General features: G+C 39.7%; 1 protein-coding gene across 1 annotated transcript in view; it reads right to left on the reverse strand.

The window, feature by feature from the left end:
• CPNE4 (copine 4) overlaps nt 1-22,196 on the reverse strand; it is a 225,848-nt gene that overhangs the window by 102,512 nt on the left and 101,140 nt on the right. The window contains exon 4 of the mRNA XM_058831839.1: nt 8,183-8,362. Coding sequence (XP_058687822.1) covers nt 8,183-8,362 — 180 coding nt within the window. The remainder of the gene's footprint in view (nt 1-8,182; nt 8,363-22,196) is intronic.

Consider the following 22,196-nt stretch of genomic DNA (forward strand, 5'->3'; position numbering starts at 1 on the left):
ATCCAAATGCCTTTTTCACACACTGAATCTTCATGATCAAATATATTTAAGTGCAGAGCCCTTGGTGGCAGACACACTTCAAGCCTGGAGAAGCAATTTCCCACCAAACAGCATATAGAAACAGTGTTTTCCTAATAACATCCTCTAGAGCCATGTTGATATATCAAGGAAAGAAAAGTAGCAATCATACTCTCTCAAAAAAAAACATGTCTCAAATCTTGCACCAACCCTTATGTCATGGTTTAACCCCAGCCAGCAGCTAAGCCCCGCACAGTCACTGCTTTACTCCACAAAATGAGATACAAGAGAGGATTAGAAGAGAAAAAGTGATAAAAACCTACAGGTTAAGACAATAACAGTTTAATAGGTAAAACAACTGCTATCTTTTCAAGTTTGAGTGGGGATTTTGACATAAACAATCAAAATGACTTGACTGTATTCACAAAATCCTTTTAATCCTTGATGCACAGCACGTGAAGGATTCTGTGGTATGTAAAACTTGAGACAACCATATCAAAATTATTTGCCAGTCATGCTACATGCTCTCTTAAGCTTTTCCATTCTAGCATAAAAGTACAACCTTTAAAGCACCTTTTTCACTATTACAGTCTCCCAAATGAAGGACAGCAATACTTTCATGATACTGCTGTAAGTGGAATGATGCAACCAGAGTGATTGGACAAATGATTGGAGATTTAACATTTGAAAAATATATTCTGAAGCTTGTAAATTAAAATATTAGTGCCCTCTTACTATAATCAAGTCAGCTACTGTAAGCCTCTAAGCACCCACAAATATAATGTCAGACCTTAATCACATTTCACCTGTATAAGTGAATAATGAAAGACCAGTTTTAAACATAGGCAGTAGAAGTAGCTCTGCCTGACAGTGCAAAAACTCTCTCCTTCATGCACTCCTCTTCAGCCTGGTTTGTGACAAAACAAGGTTCATACAACTTGGATGTGCTTGTGTTTATCTTATGATCTATCCCTCCCAATGAACCCACCAAAGAGTTTTCATGGATGGTGGCACATAGTTGCAGATGCACCAAGCACGCTACATTTCAACATGAAGACATGCCAGACATTACATAAATATCAGTGACTGTACTCCCCTCTCATGGAAAAAAAGGGTTTGGGGAATGGGTCAGAGATACTGAGAAATCCCTTCAAGTGATCAAGTTCAGGTGTATAGGTCCACAGTGAGGAAATGTTTCGTTCTAACTGCTCACAGAATTCTTGCTCCTCTGTGGAGCCAGTTTTAGTGCTATAATAATCCTCTCTGTACATATAATTCATACTCATCACTCTTCAAGATTTCTTTTGTTTTCTATAGTATTGTTCAGATCAGAGTCTATTTACAGCTGAATTACACCTCTCCTTGTCTTTGTTAAAGATCTGTACCTGAAAATAGTCAATCAAAACAGAACACTGAGAAAAAAAAAGACATGCCTGTCACAAGAGGCATAATGTTATTACAGGAAATATCTTACCGATAGCTTAAAAGGTCTTTGAATTTAATTAGTGTGTAGAGTAGCAGCCCTTTTAGAATTAGTCATAATAATATCTCATTATAATAGCAAACTAAATTTAAATTACTTTTCTAAAGACTGGTACAGTAGTTCATACAAAACGATATAGCATGTGAAAACAAAGCAGTACAAACTGTACAAGAAATTCTATTAATTATGGCAAAATTAATCTAGAAAATTTTAAAGTTTCAAAGATCATGCTGCAATGGCAAACCAAGAGCTTTCTGGGGATAACTGAGGTGCTGAAAGGGTTAGGCGAAGTTAGGGAGAGTTCTGCATTCATTATTTGCTTCTGCTCTGAGTCAGCGCTGGTAGAAAATGACATCCATATCTAATAAAGTACATTATTCATCCCACTAATGAATTGTGCAACTTCATTTGGAGGAGATCAAAGGCCAAGTATTTAAAGGTACCTAGATACCTAAGGAGGCACACAGACACCTAATGAGATTTAGGAATTCAAATACCTTGAAAAAAGATGGTCTTATGTCTTTTGCCCCACAGAAGCAGTCAACAGTCTATTAAACAAATATTCTCATGCAAACTGTTTCAGTTTAATTAATTCAGGTGCAATCATGACTCTTTTAGCCTTTCTCTAATTCAAGAGCAAGGGGATTTGCAATGGCTGAAACTGAACTAATAATCAGCCAGCTTTTTCAAGTGCATAATCTGCTAATGGCATATAGTATGAAAAACACATGAGAAACAATTAAACTCATTACTGAGAAGGAAGATTTTAAATCCAATTTGTACACAAATATGTGTGTGGGTAATATTAAATTTCAGAATAATACTTGAAAATGTTCTTGACAGCGAAAAACATATCTCTGCAGTTTTCTTCTGCTACTAGTTGAGCAAATAAGGGAGTAACAATATTTTAACAGTTCTATAAATTGAAAGAAACTAAACAAGGGATGGAATCCCAAATTTGAAAATAGCAAAGACCAGCCACAGTAGGTAATAGAAGAAAAGCCACAAAGGCTATTCCCACAAAATATGTAACAGAGAATAACCCAACCCACAGAGCTGGGGCAGTTCACAGCATTTAAAAAACAAAAACTTTACTGGTTCCCATAGTTTAATGATGTTGCATGCAGAGCTGAGCAGCAGTTAAGAAAATTTTGGCAATATGAGTTTGGAATAGTTTTTTTGAGCTCTTAAAGAACACACTAAAATTTCTGGGTGAAACTTCAGAGGAAAAAAGTCTTTCTAAACCACCCACCAGATAATTACAGTGTGATTAAGAAATTAACTTTAGTTATTAGGAAGTTTGATGCCTTACTGTACTATATGATGCAATTTCAATGTTCTATAAAACTTATGGAGTATACATATGAATGATTCCAATAAGGGAGCTTTAGAAGCTCATGACTCATGAAGCCATTAACATATAAACAGAATAGAACCTGGGTTTGGGGTTTTGCTGTTTGTATTGGGTTCATTTTCCTACAGCAGCCCTCAAAGGTCTGTGCTTTGTGCTAGTACTTAGAAAGGTGTTGATAACACACCAGGGTTTGGCGACTGCTGAGTAGGGTGGGCACAGCATCAGCGCTGTCTCTCAACATTTCCCCTCCTCATCAAGGGGCTGAGGGTGAGCAAGATGCTGGGAGGCCAGCTCACCCAAATTAACCAAAGGAATATTCCAGACCGTGCACCCAGCCAAGGTCAAACCACCACACTATCCCAACTGAATATCATGAAAATCAGACTGTTAAATTTATGACCATGCTTTTCCATCTAATATTTTTCCCTGTTGTTTTTTCCATGTACATAAAACCCTGACCCATTAAACAAAAACCAATCTATCTCCTGACACTCAAAACAATTACAGATTTTGTGAGCAACCAAAAAACAACAGAACTACCACACCCTCAGTGACTAGGTGAGGATTTAGTTGGAAGTCATTAGTATGGGTGAGTGGAGTGTCTGAACACTTTTCCTAGGCACAGGGAAAGGGAAGAGAAAACAAAGAGTAAAGAGGGAAGAATCTACTCTCCAAAGTTACAGACAGCTGTAAAACCATGACAATGCATGAACTATTCATAGCATCTAAAGCACCTGTAAGAAAGCAAGAGATCACCTTTATGGAGTGGTGGCCCAAGATGCCAATTAAAATATTACTGGCTGTGATTTCACTGCTTATCATTACAAAGCTGTGTATGTGTGCCTCTTCTTGCCAGTGCCTATGCAAAGAACAGCAACTATTTAGAGTGAATCAAAGAGTTAGAAGATTAGTGGGCAGATGCACAGCCTGATGGAGCATCCCAAGCCATCTATGCTGAAGCAGAAAGCAGAATGCCAAACCACTGCTCTACCCCAACAGTCCCGCTCCAAACGACAGCTGTCATTCACAGCAGCCACTCAAGAAGGCTGATACTACTGCCTTCCTCCCTAAGCAAGACCAGCTAAAACTAAGGCATCCCTGCTCTGGTTATTTTTACCTTGTAAATACAAGCTTACTTTTGCCACTTGAAGGCTACTAAAAGTATTTGCACATGATATAGGAGCGAGGATTCATTATGTTTCTGCCTACACACAGGAAGCCATCACTACTGTGAGGGTGCCAAACACTGGGACAAAGCCCAGAGGCTGTGACAGCTCCATCCTTGGACACATTTGAGACTGGACAAGCCCCTGAGCAACCTGCTCTAATCTGTTTTGAGCAGCAGATAGAACTGGAAACCCCAGGGATCCCTCCTCACTTAAATGACTTTATGATATGAACAGGAAGAACACACATTCCCAAATGTCTATGCCACTTCCTAGTGTGGTACTTCAATTAAACCCCAGAAAGGATTTGCTCCAAAGACACCACCTGGTGCAAAGCATCCAGTTTTTGGGTCTCCAGAGGAGGGCCATGAAGAGGGAGTCAGAGGAGTGGAACACCTTTCCTTATGGAGACAGGCTGAGAGAGTTGGGGTTGTTCAGGCTGGAGAAAAGAAGGTTCTGGGGAGAGTTTACAGCACCTTCCCGTACCTAAAGGGGGCTACAGGAGAGCTGCAGAGGGACTTTTTACAAGGACATGGAGTGACAGGACAAGGGCTGATGTCTTTAAACTGAAAGAGGGTAGGTTTAGACTAGATATTAGGAAGTAATTTCACTATGAGGGTAGTGAGACACTGAACAGGCTGCCTGGAGGAGTTATGGATGCCCCATTGCTGGAAGTGTTCAACCCCAGGCTGGATGACGCTCGGAGCAGCCTGGTCTAGTCGAAGGTGTCCCTGCCCATGACATGGGAGTTGGAATTAGATGGTCTTTAAGGATCCTTCCAACCAAACCCTGCTGGGATTCTATGAATCTAACTTCACAAATATGCTCCCAATCAAGAATTATCTTCGTGAGTTTATAAGCAAAACATGGTACAGTTTCCTTGATTAAACAGCTACCATATGACTGTAAAACTTAATTGTTAAACCCTGGTATTATTAGATATTAGTTTTATGCATTTAATTAGAAATTAAATGCAAAATTTAAAATAATAACATATTTTTAAAAATTATAGTTTTTAGTTATGCACCTTAACCTACTATTTAAAAGTGTCACTTTATTTAAACAATACAACACAGACAACTTAATTGCTTGGAGTATGGCACATTCTTTTGAAGTAAAATTCCTTGAGAAACTCCATTTTATAAATGACATGTAAGTGAAGACCATATTTTAAGACAATGCTGCTAACTGAGATAAATTTGCTTAAACTTTCAACTTTCCTACCTTCTCTAATATTTTAGGGTTTGATGTGGTTATCATTCCAACTGTAGAGAATATGTTTATTAATATTCTGCCAATCTGCATGTTACCAGGACACTCAAGAAGTTGGGAAACTGGAATGTAGAAAGAGCCCTTCTCAGCAGAAGGAGCAGACTTTTAGTTCTTAAAAACACACCAAAAAAATCCCTTCTGAACACCTCACACTAAGCCTGCTCCTGTCAAACCCTTCAAGAGATAATCAGCTACTGTTTTGTTTGGAAGGGAAACTTCTGAGTGTGATGGACAAAACAAATCACTTTGAGGAAATGCCTCTATTTAGCACGTCGACGTTTATGTAATTACACTCATCAGGTATCTACCCACAACAATTTGTTCTACCATGTTTAAATGCTGTGGCATAAGAAATTCCTGTTGATGAATCTGCTCTTAACATCCAGGTATGACTGACTGCATGCCAGGATGCTGCCAACCACAGTATTTTACCAGTAGAGGCACAGAATTGACTTGTCCTGGCAAGAGCAGTATAAATAAATCTTGCTGAAAATCCAGTGGGACGTCTCTAGACAGTATATGTCTCAGGATCTAGCAGCCTATAAGTCACTGCCCTCATCACTCTCACAGAACACAAATTTATTAGAGCATTTGGAAGAGATTACTGACACCTTCCAAAGGAAAGCATTTTTTCAACATTCGCATCCAGGACCCCAAATTTCTGACAAACTTGCACCTACTGGGTAGGCTACATGTAAGACTGAGATCAGAATAATGATAAAATTTACTCCTCTCTGTTAGCTTACTGTATAACCATGCTATTGTCTTTCCCAGCATTTATTTTTCATACTAATTTTGGTTTCGACAGAAGTATTACATTATTTGGGAAAGCATGCAGATTTACCACACATCTAAGTGATGATCTACAAACAGGCACAGGTAGCAGTGAATCTCTTAGAGATCAACTATTACCTAGAAGAAAGCAATAGAAGTTGGCACTTTTATGGGCGGTGGGAAGGGCATCAGTCTCTCAAACTATGCCTAAAAATCTACATCCTTCCTGGATGTCTCAGTAAGACCTACTTGTATTGGGAAAGTGAGCTGGGAGGCAGACACACACACAAAATTTTGTTTTATTCAGGCATTAAAGTGATGTAGACAACAAATTCATGTCAAAATTGTCTCAAGAAAAGCCATGGGTTTATTCTCATCATTAAAAGAATGCTGTAATTACACCATACAGCTAAGCAAGAGTGCAAGCTCCATATGTACAGCCTGTGCTGTAGGATTTTCAACTTTGGAGTCTTCACAAAGGCTTGACTTGGATGACAGTTCCAGTGCTGCTATTCTGGAGTTTCCTAAATCAGTTTTAAATTCTATAAGGGTAAAAAACTAGAGAGGAGGGGGAAGGAACACCACCAAAAAAAGTCTAAATATGAGATCAGAGTCCTTCAGGCTACATTACTGTGAACAGAATTCACACTGTTATTTTCTCTTGGTTACCATTAAAATTACACTGCAAACAACCCAGCTGTGTGCTATTTATAGAGATCAAATCATTATAAAGACATTTATGCTACAGGCAGCAGCAGTGACATTTTTCCCCCCTTCTTTTTCAAGCCAATTAAGCAAGAAGAACATTATAATAACATTTTGCTTTGTTTCCCATTTCCCTTGGTGTTATAGGATAGCTTATTTTCTTATTTGATTAAGACCACAAGAATTCTGTCAAAAGGAATAGACTTTATAGTGCACTTTAAATATCTTAAATATCAACATCTTTATTTTGAGCTTCCAATTTAGTAAATGCATATATTTCGTATTATTTCTCTTGCTGAGAGGGCTTTTCCTCTTCTAGCATGTTTGGCCTAATAGCTGTGGGAAGAAAATCAAAGTGATTCCAGTGTGGTGGGGCTGAGGGAGGAGCAACAAAAGGAGAGAAAACAGGGAACCAAAGCTTTGCAGCATCTTCCATGACACACTATGCTGTTCATAATACAAACTTATGTGGAAGCACTGCAAAGGATAACCCAAACAAAAGCATTTCCTGCTCTTGGCACACAACACAGCATGGAGAACAAATTTGCACTCAGCTGAGTGAAATTTGGCATTGTCATTATGGACAGAGCAGAAATCTGTGCTACAAAACCCTGCATGACAAAAACTCTGCCAGTCTGAAATAAACTGCAATGCCTGGGACACTGTAGCGTGCCACCAGTCAGCAGTATGGGAACTCACCACAGACTTGGTTATGATGACGTCTAGATATTGATCTTGTGGGTAGGACTCATCACCCTTAAATTTAGTAATCCAAAAAGTTAAGTATCTCCCCTAAGCCAGCTGCCTAGACTCTCTTGACAACTGATGAGGAAAGACAGGTATCTCCTGAAGACAATTTATCCTAATCTGTGAGAGGTGTCTCAAGCAGAATGAATCAATGGTTGGAACTGTCTGTTTCTCTCCACTGAACTAAAGATGGAAATCAGAAGAGTAACTTAGCCTAGACACAACTTTTGGACGAGTGAGAGTCAGGGAAATGAATCCAACCCTGTCTCTCTATTTGCCACATCACCAGGCACCAGCCCATGTGAATAAAGTATATTTTTAAGTGTTTCTTGGACTTGGAACTTGCTTTAAATCCATGCAATGTTAGGAACAATAACTTTCTTCAAAATCCTTCTATGTTCCAACACTGGTCTAATAAGCATGGGCTTTCAGTATCCAAGGCCAATCACTGATCTTCCATTTCCTGTAAGTGGTGGCTGACTTGAAGCTGTACCACAGCAGTAAAACAAACCAGCAGAAGTTCTCAATTATCCCATTCAAAGCACCAATTAAGAATTTTGCCACTAATGATAAATCTCACCCATCAGACACTCAACAAAGAATATATTCCATATACATATACAAAAAATGTGCAACAAGGGGTAAAATGTCAGTGACACTTACTTGTCCAAGAGTACACTCCATGCCACCAAGGAAATCTGCTTCCTTCAACCCATTGTGGTTGCTGCTAATATCATGGACCTCAAACCGCAATCGCTGCACCTCTTCAAAATAGAAGTCCACCGTGAAGAGCTTGGAGAAGACGGGATTTATACAGGTTCGAATCACTTCTGTCCTGTCAACCTGTCAAATCGCAAAGAGGTCACATGAGTGGCTTTTCTTTCCACCAGTGATGGACAGCCATGAACTCCTCAAATGCACTTTACTCATTTATCAGGACTGACAGCTGGGACTGTGGCCATGGACAGTCCTGCTTGTACCGTCAGCAGCAGCTGCCCTTTCTGTGCTGGGCTGGCCACAAGCACAAGGTAAGACCACCTGCCCCTGCCTCTCCCATTCAGCAAGTCTTTAGCAGAATAACTGGGAAATTAACTATAGAATAACTACAGAATTTACATCTCCAGCAGTACCCATCCATCACTACAAAACAGCAGTGGAGTGATAGTTTCATCAATCTAAATGGAAAAGAGAGTAACACAGCCAGTAATTACTTATTTCAGACAATTTGCATTACTAAGGAGAGGAGAACTGGATCCACAGCAAGAGCTTTTCTTAAAAATATAAAAGTTTTTCCATCCTGCTAAGTTACATCACAGGAATCTGATGGGTTATACACTGTTTCTTTCCCCCTCTGAGTCTTAAAACTTCTAAAGAAACATCATTAAATCTATAATTGCTATTTCTTTAAAAAAAGTGCTCATAGATTATTTCTAGTTCTCTTAAGACGTAGTACTTGGGTTTCCTATTTTTGAAATATCTCTTTGCTATTTTTCATTATGATGCATCATTGGTGACAATGTAAGCAATGAAGCAATTTCCTTTTTTCCACTCTCTTTGCCCTGGCACAGAAAAAAACTTAATAATTCTGTAAGATTAAAGGAACTGATCCTGAAATGAAGTAGGACTCGGGCACATCAGTCACTAGATAGGAGGTGGATGGTGCGCCATGGAACAGACAAATTAAATTGCTCAGAGGAAGAGTGATGAGATCCTTTGTCTGATTCCTGATCAGGAACATCTGTTGTGCAAAAAATGACAGCCGCTTGCTTCACTTTTCAGAGTTTATAATGCATTAGCCTTTCTGGTAGTTATCGGCAAGGACACAAAGAGTCAAGCAAATCAAAAGCAGGGTAAAAAATGAACAGTTCCTGGTAGAACAGGTTTATTCTAGTGCTCATCAAAGGTGTCAGATTGACAGCTCTGACAGCTGAAATCCTTTAGTTAATCATCTAACAGATGCTACCACTCATGGAAGAGAAGCAAACCAGAGTTACCACTGCTGCCTCCTCACACAGCTGTGTCAATGTGTTCTGACTATGCCAGGAAGAGACCACCACAAAGAGGAAAGCATTGTGAACGCTTACATAGTCATTCTTAATAAATTTGCATAGACTAGATGAAAATTATGGGTCTGATATCAGTCATGCAAAGAATAATAAGAATAATATAAGGTGAGAAAGGATACCAGCTACCTTCATTCAGATGCTGGTCTATCTCAAAATTTTTTGTTATCTCCACTAGCAATCAGTATGACTCCAAATCACTGTTTCTGCTACAACGAAAAATATTTCTCATGTCAGATAAAGATGACTAATCAGTTCACTGAGACATTCCTGAGACATCTTCTAAGTGACAAGTGATCTGATTTACTTCAGGACAGTGGTCATCTCATGAACCAGTGCTTCAGCAGACCAAATAATCAAAACATTTAAATGAACGGTTTTAAAATTTTTTTTCATAGCTACAGCAATCTCCTAAACTCATTCATTGTGTATAAACTGTTAATTCAATGGCACCATTTTAATTGCTTCATTGGTACAGCAGATCTCAGGCAGTAACTGAAATTTCTGTTACTGTTTCACCTCATCTCTTCCTTTCTGCTGGAAAGGGTTCTCCACTGTGAAACACATCAAGATTTACACTTGCACTCAACACAGATTAAATATGTGGCTGCTCAAGGGTGTAAAGTGCCTGAAAATGGAGGCATAGGTCTGCACACTGGGACATTAAGAATTTCAGTCTCACACAGAGATAAGACATTGTTTGCTTTTTCCAGCCTGTGATTGACTGACATCCTTCCCTTGACAGACACCGTACTGCAATATAGCCATTTCACTGAATTTCCCCAGTCTTCCCACATTATTGAGATGATACATCAAGCCAGCATGTCAGAGCACGGGATTTGAAAGAAGCAATGCCAACAGCTCCACAAGCAATATAAAATTCTTTGTGCCTCCCTCAGCCATCAGCTATAGCATTAACCCCTATTAGTCTACCTTGCCTCCAGTCTGCTTTGTCAGCATATTTCACAGTTACCCTACTCCCTGGCTAGAGAGTCGGGAATTGGACTCAGCATGGGAAGCCTGGCTCCATTCCCTGCCTTTGATTACTGTGCAGCAGGGCTGAGCACTGATAACCAACTGGAGTGACCTATGATGAAAAAGCAGTGGTAAAAAGAACAGCTCAAAAAACTCCCCAACTCTCATGGAATTCCCTGTTTAAGAGATGCTAAACACAAGGTACAATGTTCACTTGACTACTGCCACTTTTTAAAGGCTGTTCTTTCTTGTTCTTACTCTCAGATTCAATCATAAAGCATTAACATGCTCTTTAGAAATGCTGGATGAGTGTGAAACTTTAGTGAAAACTGGTGGAAATACTATTGCTAAGTGCAGTTTCATGCTGATAACCATCAAAGAGTTCATGATCTACAGGGCTGTAGACAAAAAATAAATAAAAATCAAAGCAACAAAAAAAAAAAAACCCTGACCTGGTTTTGACCACAAGTTATCCTAATACCTGCAGAACCTGTTTCATTTCAATCAAAATACAGTGTCATGCTCCACGCTGACCCAACATACAGGTTCATAGCAGTCTGACAAGATGTCAGCCTCAAGCCATATGCCCATAATCCTGCTGTCACCCAAAATCACTTACATCACTTTCACTTATATGGATGATGAAGGCTCAAATGCTTAAAGAAAACACAGTTAAGCTTTGCCCAGCCTCGTTAACTGAGCACTCAGGAAGTTACAATTTCTCAGCATGAATGTCTTCCAAAGCATAATGGGGAACACTAAATCTCCATTTCTTTTGGAGAAGACAGCTTTAAAGTCCAACAACAGCATGTTATAAGCAAATGAAACTTACGCTTTTGGTCTTGTTACAGAAAACCCTGATCCTGACAACAGGCAGATTTTTCAACAGGACATGGACAGGGGTCATGCCCATAACTTTAGGATTTGCTGATGCCTGACATATGAGCCATCTGTTATTTTGGGACTTTGCTAGAACAAGGAATTTCACCAACTCACTGAAGCAGAAAAAAATTTCAAAAGAAACAACTGACAGCTACATGCACCTTTGGGCTGTGTCAAGAAGTAAAACTGACCTTAGAAAGAGCAGCATTCATCTGACACCACAATCTGAACATCTGCTTCATGGTGCAGCTTCATCTGCACTTCCCCTTCAAGGACAATTTAAACAGAGAAAAGGACTTGCATCTTCACCTCCTGGGATGGACTCACACTGCTTTCTCTCTTCATCTCTTTAGGTCCTTGTCACTTCACAGAATGTGGCACCCTGCTGAGTAGCCAGGATTACTTGGCAGGCCCATCTGGATGCAGCCACCCTGTGAGCTTCCCCTTGGGGAACTATGAATGACACACAAACACCAAAGTTGGCATCCATAGTGCAAAGTGCCATCTCAACAGCAGGAATTAAAATACAGGAGAGAAAACGGGCCTTCTGAATCTTCTTGTCAAACTTGCAGGGAGTTGGAAGCTGAGTCTGAAAGCTGTTTGCTCTCTGTACTGTTGACACGGATGGACAGCTGTCAGAAATGTTTTACTGTTTCCCTGTTTGCCCACAATCACTGCTCAAGAACTGCAAACGTGTCTTTGCAGTCAGAGAGCATCAAATTAAACAAGGCATAAATAACAGATGAGCAAATACTAAAATTCGGGCTTCTTATGCTGTTAATATCTTCTGCCTGTGACCTGCTGAAAAGCAGTGAGTTTTGCAGAACTGTGATAAATATGGTATCTTCAGTGAGGAAACAATCCTTATCCTAGAAAAAAAAAATCACTGACAAAGAAGTTCAGTGGCTGAAGAACTGACTAAGGATCTCCATTCCATCTTCCACCATTAGTTGAGGCGCAAAGTCAAGGGAAAATATCAGTCTGAGGGGGATTTTTTATCTTCTTCTACCAAAATTAGATTAAGTTTAAGCTATTGTAAATACAGTCATGAACAAGGATTACGTAGAAGCTTAGAGTCACCTGGTATCTAGGGCTTTCAAGTGATCATAAAAACAACTTTCTCATTATGTCCTTGGGAATTAGGAAAATGGGGAATTATCTACAGGACCCAGAGCTCTGCACCTCGAGACCATGTTTGAGTGTTTAGCACAAATCAGTGATGTGGAGAACTCCATGTGCCACACAGATAATCTGCTCTCCGCTGTATTTCTAGCAAACATGCAACTAGCACAAAAGAAACACGTCTTCACTGGTTGTTTCTTGGCATCTTTGATGTGAAGAGCAGCCAAAGGCCATGAAGAACTCACGGTGTTCTCACCAAAAGGACAGTTTTGGAGGGGGGAAATTTTAATCAGGTTCATGAAATGGCATAATGAATCATGAACTAAGGAAGATCATTAGTTTACAAAATGATGGTCTGAAAATTTATACAGGTGCTGCAGTTCCTTCAGTGTTTGTTGTAAACACCTTTTTGAAGAGCCATAAAAATGCAAATTCCACTAAATAGAGAATGCGTGCGCCACCAGAATGTGTTTTTTGTGGTTGTTACGTTTTTAGCAATTTCTCAGTCCAACAAACTGACCCATTGTTCCTTACACATTTTAGAGGCCAACAAGGGAAAACCAGCAGGCTCTATTTTCTGTAGAAGTCATTATAAAATGCTGATTAAATTTAGTAGAACCACATTTGTCAGCTGAGATGACAAAAAGTACAGAGGTGAAGGGGTAGCATTATTTTTAGGTCATCTGAATCTTAACAAGACTGGAAATTTCCATGATACAGTACCTTACATGAAAATTTGATACCAAGCAGAAAGCAATTTACACTTTGCTTGCTGGTTTCCGAAAAAGTTATTAATATTTTTTTTATTATTTTTTTTATTATTCACAGCACTTCAACAGCATCACATTTCTATCCCACAAATGATACTGCAAAGGTCACGATAATTTGCAGCCCTTGTTTTCTGTTTAATTGATGATTGAAAGCAGTGGAAATAAATTTAGTAGATCTTTAATTCTTTTCAGGCTGTAGAGCTCAGGGCTGAGCAAAATCTTCTCAATGTCAACAGAAATCTTTTGCCACAGGCTGGCTTGAAGAGAATCATTTAATGCAAATGGTCTTAAAATTATTTGCAAATTAATTTCTTTTATTGTGTATCTATATAAGTATTAGATAGCTTGTAAACCTCTAAGTCACAGCCATGAAGACCTGCTTTCCAGCACTGGAAAACTAATAAATGGAAACAACCTAGACAACTGAAATTACAGGAAAATCAGGATTATCATTTCTTAGTTGAAAAGTTCTTCCTTAAGAAAGCCCACCTCTCTGCTAACAGCCACTGACCAGCCTCTGCTTGATTACTTTTCCTTGCTCAGTTACTTCTCATTGCTCTGAAGCAGGAAGCGGATAATTTATAATATACACTATGCAACAATTTTGCAAAAAGCTGACGGAAGGAGTTGCTTTACATGCTCATAGCTTTTAAAAGAAGAGAGAAATGAGATTGCTGATAGGTACTTGCATGTGGTTTGTCTCATTCATTCAGAAACAGCACACACAACAGCTCTGTCACTGCACAGTCACTCAGTACCAGCACTGGGGAGTCTGTACTGAACCCTGTCAGATTTGAAGCCTGTGCTGGTTTCAGAATCTCATCTGAGCAACTGCAAGCTCTCACAACTAGAAAACATGAAAAAACCTGTGGGTACAATACAGGCAAATTCTAGTGCCAGGCAAATTGTGGCGACATTGTTAAGGAGGAGAATGGGGAGTCAGGACTGGAGAGAGTGCTGCTTGGTCCCCAGCATGTTGAAAACAGGACCTAAATTGGTTGAGAGCCCTTGTGCCAAAGGAATCACCAGCTTTCTGGAACAAAAGAGATCTCTGAGGAAGCTAAACAGTCCCCTTTAGTTTTCAGACCATGGGCAGTTGTCGTCACTGATTTTCTTGGTAAGCCTAAGCTTTCTAGGCTGTATAAAAATACTGGAAAGTGCATGGGTACCCCTCCCGCTCACTGTCCTTTTGGAAAGCTCAAATACAAGAGAAAAAAACAAGAGCTCTGCTAACGCATTAATGCACAATCACATTTTTCTGACTGCATTAGTTACCTGATTTTAGTTTACTCTTCTCTGGAAAGAAACACCGTCATTTCATTCAAATAGTTCTGGGAGCTAGTGAGCACCAAGTCCTCTCAGCTTAATGTCATGAAACCCAAATATTTTGAGTGATAATTTTTAGTCACTGTATGGATTGCTATGAAAGCAAACAGATTAAAATTGTTATCTTGTTGGACTTTCATGTAATTCCCTTGGATTTTTAACTGTTTTCCTGGTAACATGGCAACTGGGATTCCAGCTGCATCACAGGGAGTGAGCCATAGCTGTTGTGTCCCTTAAGTAAAGAGATGATCAGGCACATCACAGAGAAAGAGTGTGCAAACATGAACCTGGGTTAAACAAGTAGTCAGATTAAACAGAGACTTGACAAAAATTTTGCTCAGAAAGGTTTGAAAATAAGCTAGCTGCTCCTCCTGAACACCAGACTCTGTCTGCTCTGATTTAAACCAGAAACACTAACTTTCATCCTTCACACCACTGGGGACCATCTGAGCCACCAGGCCCAGCCAGTCCAGGCTCCCATGGTCGGGGATGATGAGGAAAACATGTGAGCCAACTTTAATCTGCCCCCTGTGAATTTAGATTTGACATAAAGCATAGAATAACAAAGAACTCCAGCCCTGACATTTCAACTGAAGAAAAACATAAATGCTGCCACTTCTCTGAGACCAACTGCAGAACTTCTACAGGAAAAAAACTGTAAAATATGAAGCTTTTTCCCATCTGTTGACCTTGGGCTATAAAGAACAATGCACCACCTGCTGCACTGTGAATATTCAAGCCAGTTTTGAAAAGCCAGTTGCAGAACATGTCAGTGAACCTGAAAAGCACAGTGTCTTTTTAGAGCACATCATTAATGTAGCATAAACTGAGGCCTTTCCAATGAACAATGATCAACTGGACTGAAAAGTGAGAGGACCATGATAAGGTAGAGAGATAGTACTGCCTTTTTTATGGGATATTTTACATTATCTTACATTTAACACAGGAGAACTTGTAATTCTGAATTTTTTTGTGTAACATTTTGAGTCTTGCTAGAGATGAGAAGGACAAGTTTGAAGAGAGGATGTCAAATCAGGTATACATAATAGATTTGGGAAACTTCTTGACAAGCAGTGGAAATTCCTGCAAAGCAGTACAAGGATTTTATCTCATGGATTTAGCCTCCAGGGTAGGCTCACCCCAGAGGTTAAGGGGGGACGTCTCAGTCTTTTGGCCTTCTCTATCACTGTACAGAGTAGTGCTCATGCCTCAGCAGAGAGCCCTTTTTTCCAAATCCCTGCTTAAGCCATGAAGGTTTCTTCAGAATTAGCTATGAGCTATCGCTCAGAGGTGACCTAACACAATATCCTCTTCGGTACTGAAAAGTTTAGGCTTACATTTCCAGATAACTCGTTACTTTTATAATCTTTTGTAAAAAACTTGAGTATCTGCACATACAGTCTCCTAGTGAGGAAGCCCAGCAAACTCCTTGACTCCCTCTGCACAAGGCCAGCAGCTTCAGGGGCCGATATTTTGGAGGTCACACCTTCCGGAGTGACCATGGCCATGCACCAAGCTGTGCTCTGGAGCAGGCAGCAGTAAGAGTGCTGCACCCTTGCCTGCGCCAGATTACCTCCTGCAGGGTCATTAAATAGAGACAAGCAATGATTATGCCAAAGCCCTTTATCTTATTATGGTAAGTTCTCTGAGCCTAAATTGACATAAAATTGGCAAGTATAGATTTTTTGGGATGAAAGAGTGCATCTTTTGAGGTACTCAATGCATCCTGACCCAGCCATAAGCAACACAGAAGGACCTGCTAGAAATCACACAGTGGCAGGAGTTACCCATGTGCTGCGCTCCCTGCATATTTAACAAGTGCTTGGCAAACAGCTGATAACAAGTGCACTAAGTAACAAGTGCATAGTGACCTGCATCAACTCATGGGACAAGGTGCTATAACTCATTCAGATGTGATTACATTGGCATAAGAAAGAAGAGAATTAATTTTTTTCACTGAAAACTCTTGAATGCTACCTCCAAGCTGAGCCCTGAAACCTCAGTGCAAGATCTTTCATTACTTGACACCCCAAATACAGCCTGGATATTCAAAGACTATAATGACTGCCATTTACTATTCTACAACCTTCATTTGATGCTGAGAGCTTCAATCAAATCTTAATTTACACGGCCCTGAGGACACGGGCTTTCTGCAGTGGACAAAACTGGTCCTTCAAAGTGGTAAAAAAATTATCCACATATTTTACCATTTAGCTCCACTTCCAACTTGCCACGACTTGCTAGCAAGCAATTCAGTGCATGGCAGCTGTCTGAAAGTCAGAGCATGATGCAGCCATTTGGAAGCTCTTCAGCCACATATTCTCCACACAGTTTCCCTCACAGGTTAGAAAGTGAGCCTTGGGAATACAGGTTTTCACCGAAGCAGTTTCAATTTCACTGGTACTTGGTTACTCTCTTTTAATCTGCTTCTATGGAGAAACACAGTTTTGTTGAATATTTGTGTCCAAGAAGGGAGTTTTTTACATGTCAAATACTTGGCTGCTTTTCCCCACACAGACGATATTTTAATGTCTCCAGATAGGCTAAATTTTAAGTTCTTTACTATAGAATGAAATGACTTTGAATATTCTTTTCATTCACAACACAATAGATGAGCTTGCCTGCATGACAGTAACAAAAAATGCAAAAAATGGAACATGGTTTAATATTTGCTAAGCACCTGATGGTTGAGTTTTTCAAATGCCATTACTTGGGAATCCTCAGTTCAGGAACAGAATACTGTACTCACACAATTAGATTCTGCTACATCATGAAAAGAAATTCATGAATTCATCAAAGAAATTAATTCAAACTTACTCTAATCAGGATGCAAAGCGTTTATTTGCTAATTCCACCTTTCATTACTCCAAAACTAACTTCCAGAACTAATTTTTAGTACTGACATATAATCTCGCATCCAGGGCACCAGGCTTCTACAGCATTTACAGTCATTTTTCATCTTTTCCTGATGCCCTGGAAGACAAAAGATTTAGCAGACTGACAAATATGTTATAGTGCCAGACCATCAGAACAGTAGGGCAGACATTTGCTGTTGCTGAACAGCAGTTAAGCCTGCACAGAGACCTTTAGAAGTGTTCATAGTGGCACAGGATTGATTAGAAGAGAAATCTGACATTATATAATTTTCAGGAATTTACACATGATTGAGAACAGAGAAACATCAAGTGATGGGATGATCTTTGCTTCCTGAATATCAGTACGGCTACATTATAATATGCAAGAAGTCTATGCTGCTTCAGTAATTTGCTCTTTAATTAACTGACTATAAAAAAGTAATTTGATAATTTATTTATCTTGAGAAAGATTTCCTGCCTCATACACCCAGGTAAGTTAAGCATAACTAATACAGATTCTCAGATGGGTTAATGAATTATGTCAATTGATATAGGCCCAGTCAAGTTGTTAGTTTAAGAAATTAATTTTCTAATGAAGTGCTCATAATTAAAGATTTAATAATTTGTTTTTAATGTTGTATTTTAACTGCTAAATCAATTACATCATGGAGTCATTGGCTGCAGAAAAGCAATGTACTATTACACTACATACACAGTGCTTTACCACTTTTTCCTGAATTCCTTTACCAGAAGTAACAACTTACAAGGTCCATTTAAACCGGCTTGAGTCTTTGCACACAACTGGGGAATTTGGACCATGTGTTCGAATGACAGTCTAGAAAAATGACAGATTTGTTGTGACTGAAGTCCATTAAAAGTACTCTGACTCTTTCTTTTATACATGGATCTTTTGAAGCTTCTCAATGGGGTTACCATTTGCTGAAGCCATGGCATCCCAACAGCTTGATCCACTATGCAGGAACATCAGTGGAAGCCTTTCTGTCAACTACTGCAAACTCCAGGAAAATAGAATAGGGCAGTGTTCTTCTTCCAATTATATTCACAAACACGCATTCTGGTATTGAATAGTACAGGATGAATGGTACAGAACTAGTTAGAAGTAGAGAGCAAGTTTAGCTGAGTTGTATTACAGTCCTGCAGACTGTAATACATGAGCATACTCTCAGACTCCTGACCTGGGACCTGTTTGGTTTGTACTGCAAGGATTTCAGTAAGTTAAGGTTGCTGTACCTGGTAATATCTAATTCAAAATGGTTTCTGAAAAAACAAGATTGTAATCAAGCCTCATATACATTCATGCTATCCAAAGACATATAAACTCAATCTGAGATGACCGCAATTTTCCCTTCCTTGAGAATGACTGGTGTCTGGGATATACTACATACAGGGATCTTCTTTACTACATCTGACTTGCCTACACAACAGGAGAACAAGGAAATAGGAAATAAGCAGCTAAAGCTGCTTCCTGGAATGGCTTCAGATCCTCCTGGAAAGTGTTATGATCTTCCAGAAGTTATTTGTAAATGGTATGTCCACATACATCCGATACGTGCAGCACACATACACATTAGTCCCTCTTACATTCACTGTGATTTATAAAAGCTGTGAAGAGGTACAAATGCTCAGAGCATACCAAATCCATCCTGGTACAGCTCTTGGCAACAGCAGGGATGCTGAATGTGGACTTTTTTTCAACAAGTGAGCACAAGATTTCATTGTAAAAGTGTTAGTCTTTCAGTACTTCCACTGAGTGAAAGTAGTCCATGTATCTACTCTTGTTTCCTACTATCATTTACATGTTGGAAATACAGTTTTACAGGTGTAAATTATACATGCTTCCTAACCATGATTCAGTTTGTGTATATCCCACCAGGATATCTTTCAGCCCTGGCACTCAGGGGTTTTAACTTAGGATGAAACAGCCAACAAAGAGAGCACAACACCCTTAGGAAGACACTGCCCACTAGGAGCGTGGTCAATACAAGTATGCAAGAAACCTAGGGCAAAGATATCACAGAATAGCCACATCTAAGCAACTTTCAGACAAACTCCATGGAACTCCCAGGAAGCCATGTGAAACTGCACATACTACTGGCCACAGTAAGTAAGCAGTGCCAGCAGGATTTGGTCCTCCTGGTAGACTTTAAAATTGAGCTATGACTGAAGCTATGAAGAAGTAGTCTTGTAGAAAGGCAGGTTTTGATGGAGATTTGTCCATGAGTAGTTCATGGCTTCCCTTCTGAGGCTCATGTTAAGAATGGCTTTAGGGACAGAGACATCCCATGAAAAAACCAGCTTCAAAATGAAAACACTGCCCAGGCTGCTCTGACTGTGAGAATAAAGGCAAAACACTGCATACCCCAGCAGTTTAGCATGCTCAGACCATGAAAGAGGATACCAGTTCCCACAGTTTGCATGCACAGCCCACCTGGGGTTACAGCCTGGTGGTTCAGAAGAAGTCAGTCCTGCCCAAGCCCTCACAGCTTCCTGCCCCTGCCTCCTGCTCTGGGAGACCACTGCAGTGGAACGTGCTTAATTAGTAACTAAGTAATTCATAAGCCATTTGGTGTTTATGCATGGGGTCCCAAAATTTGATTTTGCTGACACTGCCGAAAATCTATGGCTTGTGTCAGCGATGAAAGGCATCACCAAGAGCCATTTTGACTAAAATCTCCTGAATTTTATCCTGCCTTTTTTTTTAAAAAAAGAGTAAAAATTAATGCAGCTAAATATGATCATGTATATTCTTGTCCCTAGAGAATGCTTAGCTTGACTCACAGAATTACAACATTTGGCAGTGAGGTTCTTCCACTTTTAGGGGCTGTAAAACTGTAATCAGCCACAGAAAGCTTTCATTGAAATTCAATTCTCTCTCTGTGTATTTGAGGTCTTTTCCTAATACCAGTAATGTTGAAGTCAACAAAACTCAAACATGTGTTTTCATGCCTTGCTAAACAATGGAAATGAAAAGCAACAGAAATCAGCAGCACGGCTACTATGTATCTGTAGTGTTAAATGTGTTTATTTTCTTTGCATAAAATAGATGGCATTTTATAAACTGGCCTTTCAGCTTAGCTAATATATTTCAGACATGCTTTTTGAAATTGGTATATTTGGGCCATTTATCCAATGCTTCTATCTTTAAAAAAAAAAAAAAAAAAAAAATGGATTTTAATACCCACTCTCCACACTACCTCTAAAATTCCCTTTGACCTTCTCGGTGCATCGTGGCATTTAACAAACACAGAGAAATGAGAAATGTAAATAATGTCTGACAAAGTCTTTAGACCTGGAACACTTTAGTAAATTGTCTCTGTTGTAGATGTTTGGGGAGCAAACAGACTCTTGCACTCTGCTCCGAATTATGAGAATTAGAGCAACGCACTTATTCTTCTCTGTATCAACAGTCCAAAAAAACCTGTGAAGGTTGGACTGGAGGATGCTCTTGGCAGTAGTTTTGGCTCAGAGCCTTGTGCAGCCCACAGGCTGGGCTTTTTAGGGCTTCATTTAAACAAGGGAGGGGTGGGTTCAGGCACACTGTGTTGTCATTGGGGTGTACTTTTCTGAAAACCACCTACCCAAACAACCCTGGCACTCTGATATGGGTTGGAAAATCTTTCAGCACCTTAAAATGACTGCAAAAGTCAAAAGAAAACTCTCACGTTAGCAACTGAGTACAAGAGGGATTTTGGCTGAACCATGCAGTGGAAACCAAGAGCAGCATGTCAAGGTCTAAGTTGCACTGATCTTATTGCTGTAATAGTCTGCACATAGGTATCACTGAGACAGCCCTTAGGCCATTTGATCACTGATGGGACACAGGGAGGTTGCAAGCTACATATGTAAGAAATCCAGCCTGTAATCCATTCCCTACCAATTTGCCATGTGTTTTGAGCTCCAGGTGACAGCCCTGAAAGACACATAAACATCCTCCACTGAGTGACTCATCCCAACACAGCACTTCAGCCCAAAACATGGAGCCCATTCTTCTTGCACATTGAGAAGCAAAAGCAGGACTTGATTTCTGCCAGGTGGAAGCAGCGACATTAGTGATCTAGCAGAGTGATGTGTCATGCAATGGGAAGAAGAGGTGAGTGGCTACCATGGCTAGAGGAAAAACCAGGTGAGGGAAAAGCGACAGCTGGAGGACGAAACTCCCATTATATAACCAGGAGTAGAGTATTGTTCATCCTGCTATCTTATAGCATTCCTGCAGAATAAAAAGAGGGTGGTATGAAAGAAGAATTACCACAGACACGCTGCTCTCTTCAGCTTCAAATAGAGAAAAATGAGCAGTAGATACCAACCATGCTAAAACACACTAATATTCAGATACAGTAGAGACAGAAGTGGTCTTCAAACATTCTGCATCTCCAGAAGGCCAACTTGTTTTAAATCAGGAACTACCCCTTTTAATAAATTCCTGCTGTAATTTTTTGACAGGAGAATCCTCCTATTACTTAAGTAGTTCAAGGAGAATGCCTTTCTTTATCTAGACACGTTGAAAAACAGGAAGAAAATTGTACAACCAATCAATTATTAATTTAGGTCAAGTCCTATGGTCTTTACCCCTCTTTGTCTGCTTCAGACCTTTGCTTTTATTTTATCAATGGTAAGGAATGACTTCACATTTCTACCAGTTAGCAGATTTTATTTTGTCTCT

This window comes from Poecile atricapillus, chromosome 2 (genome assembly GCF_030490865.1).
Source record: "Poecile atricapillus isolate bPoeAtr1 chromosome 2, bPoeAtr1.hap1, whole genome shotgun sequence".
Lineage (NCBI taxonomy): Eukaryota > Metazoa > Chordata > Aves > Passeriformes > Paridae > Poecile > Poecile atricapillus.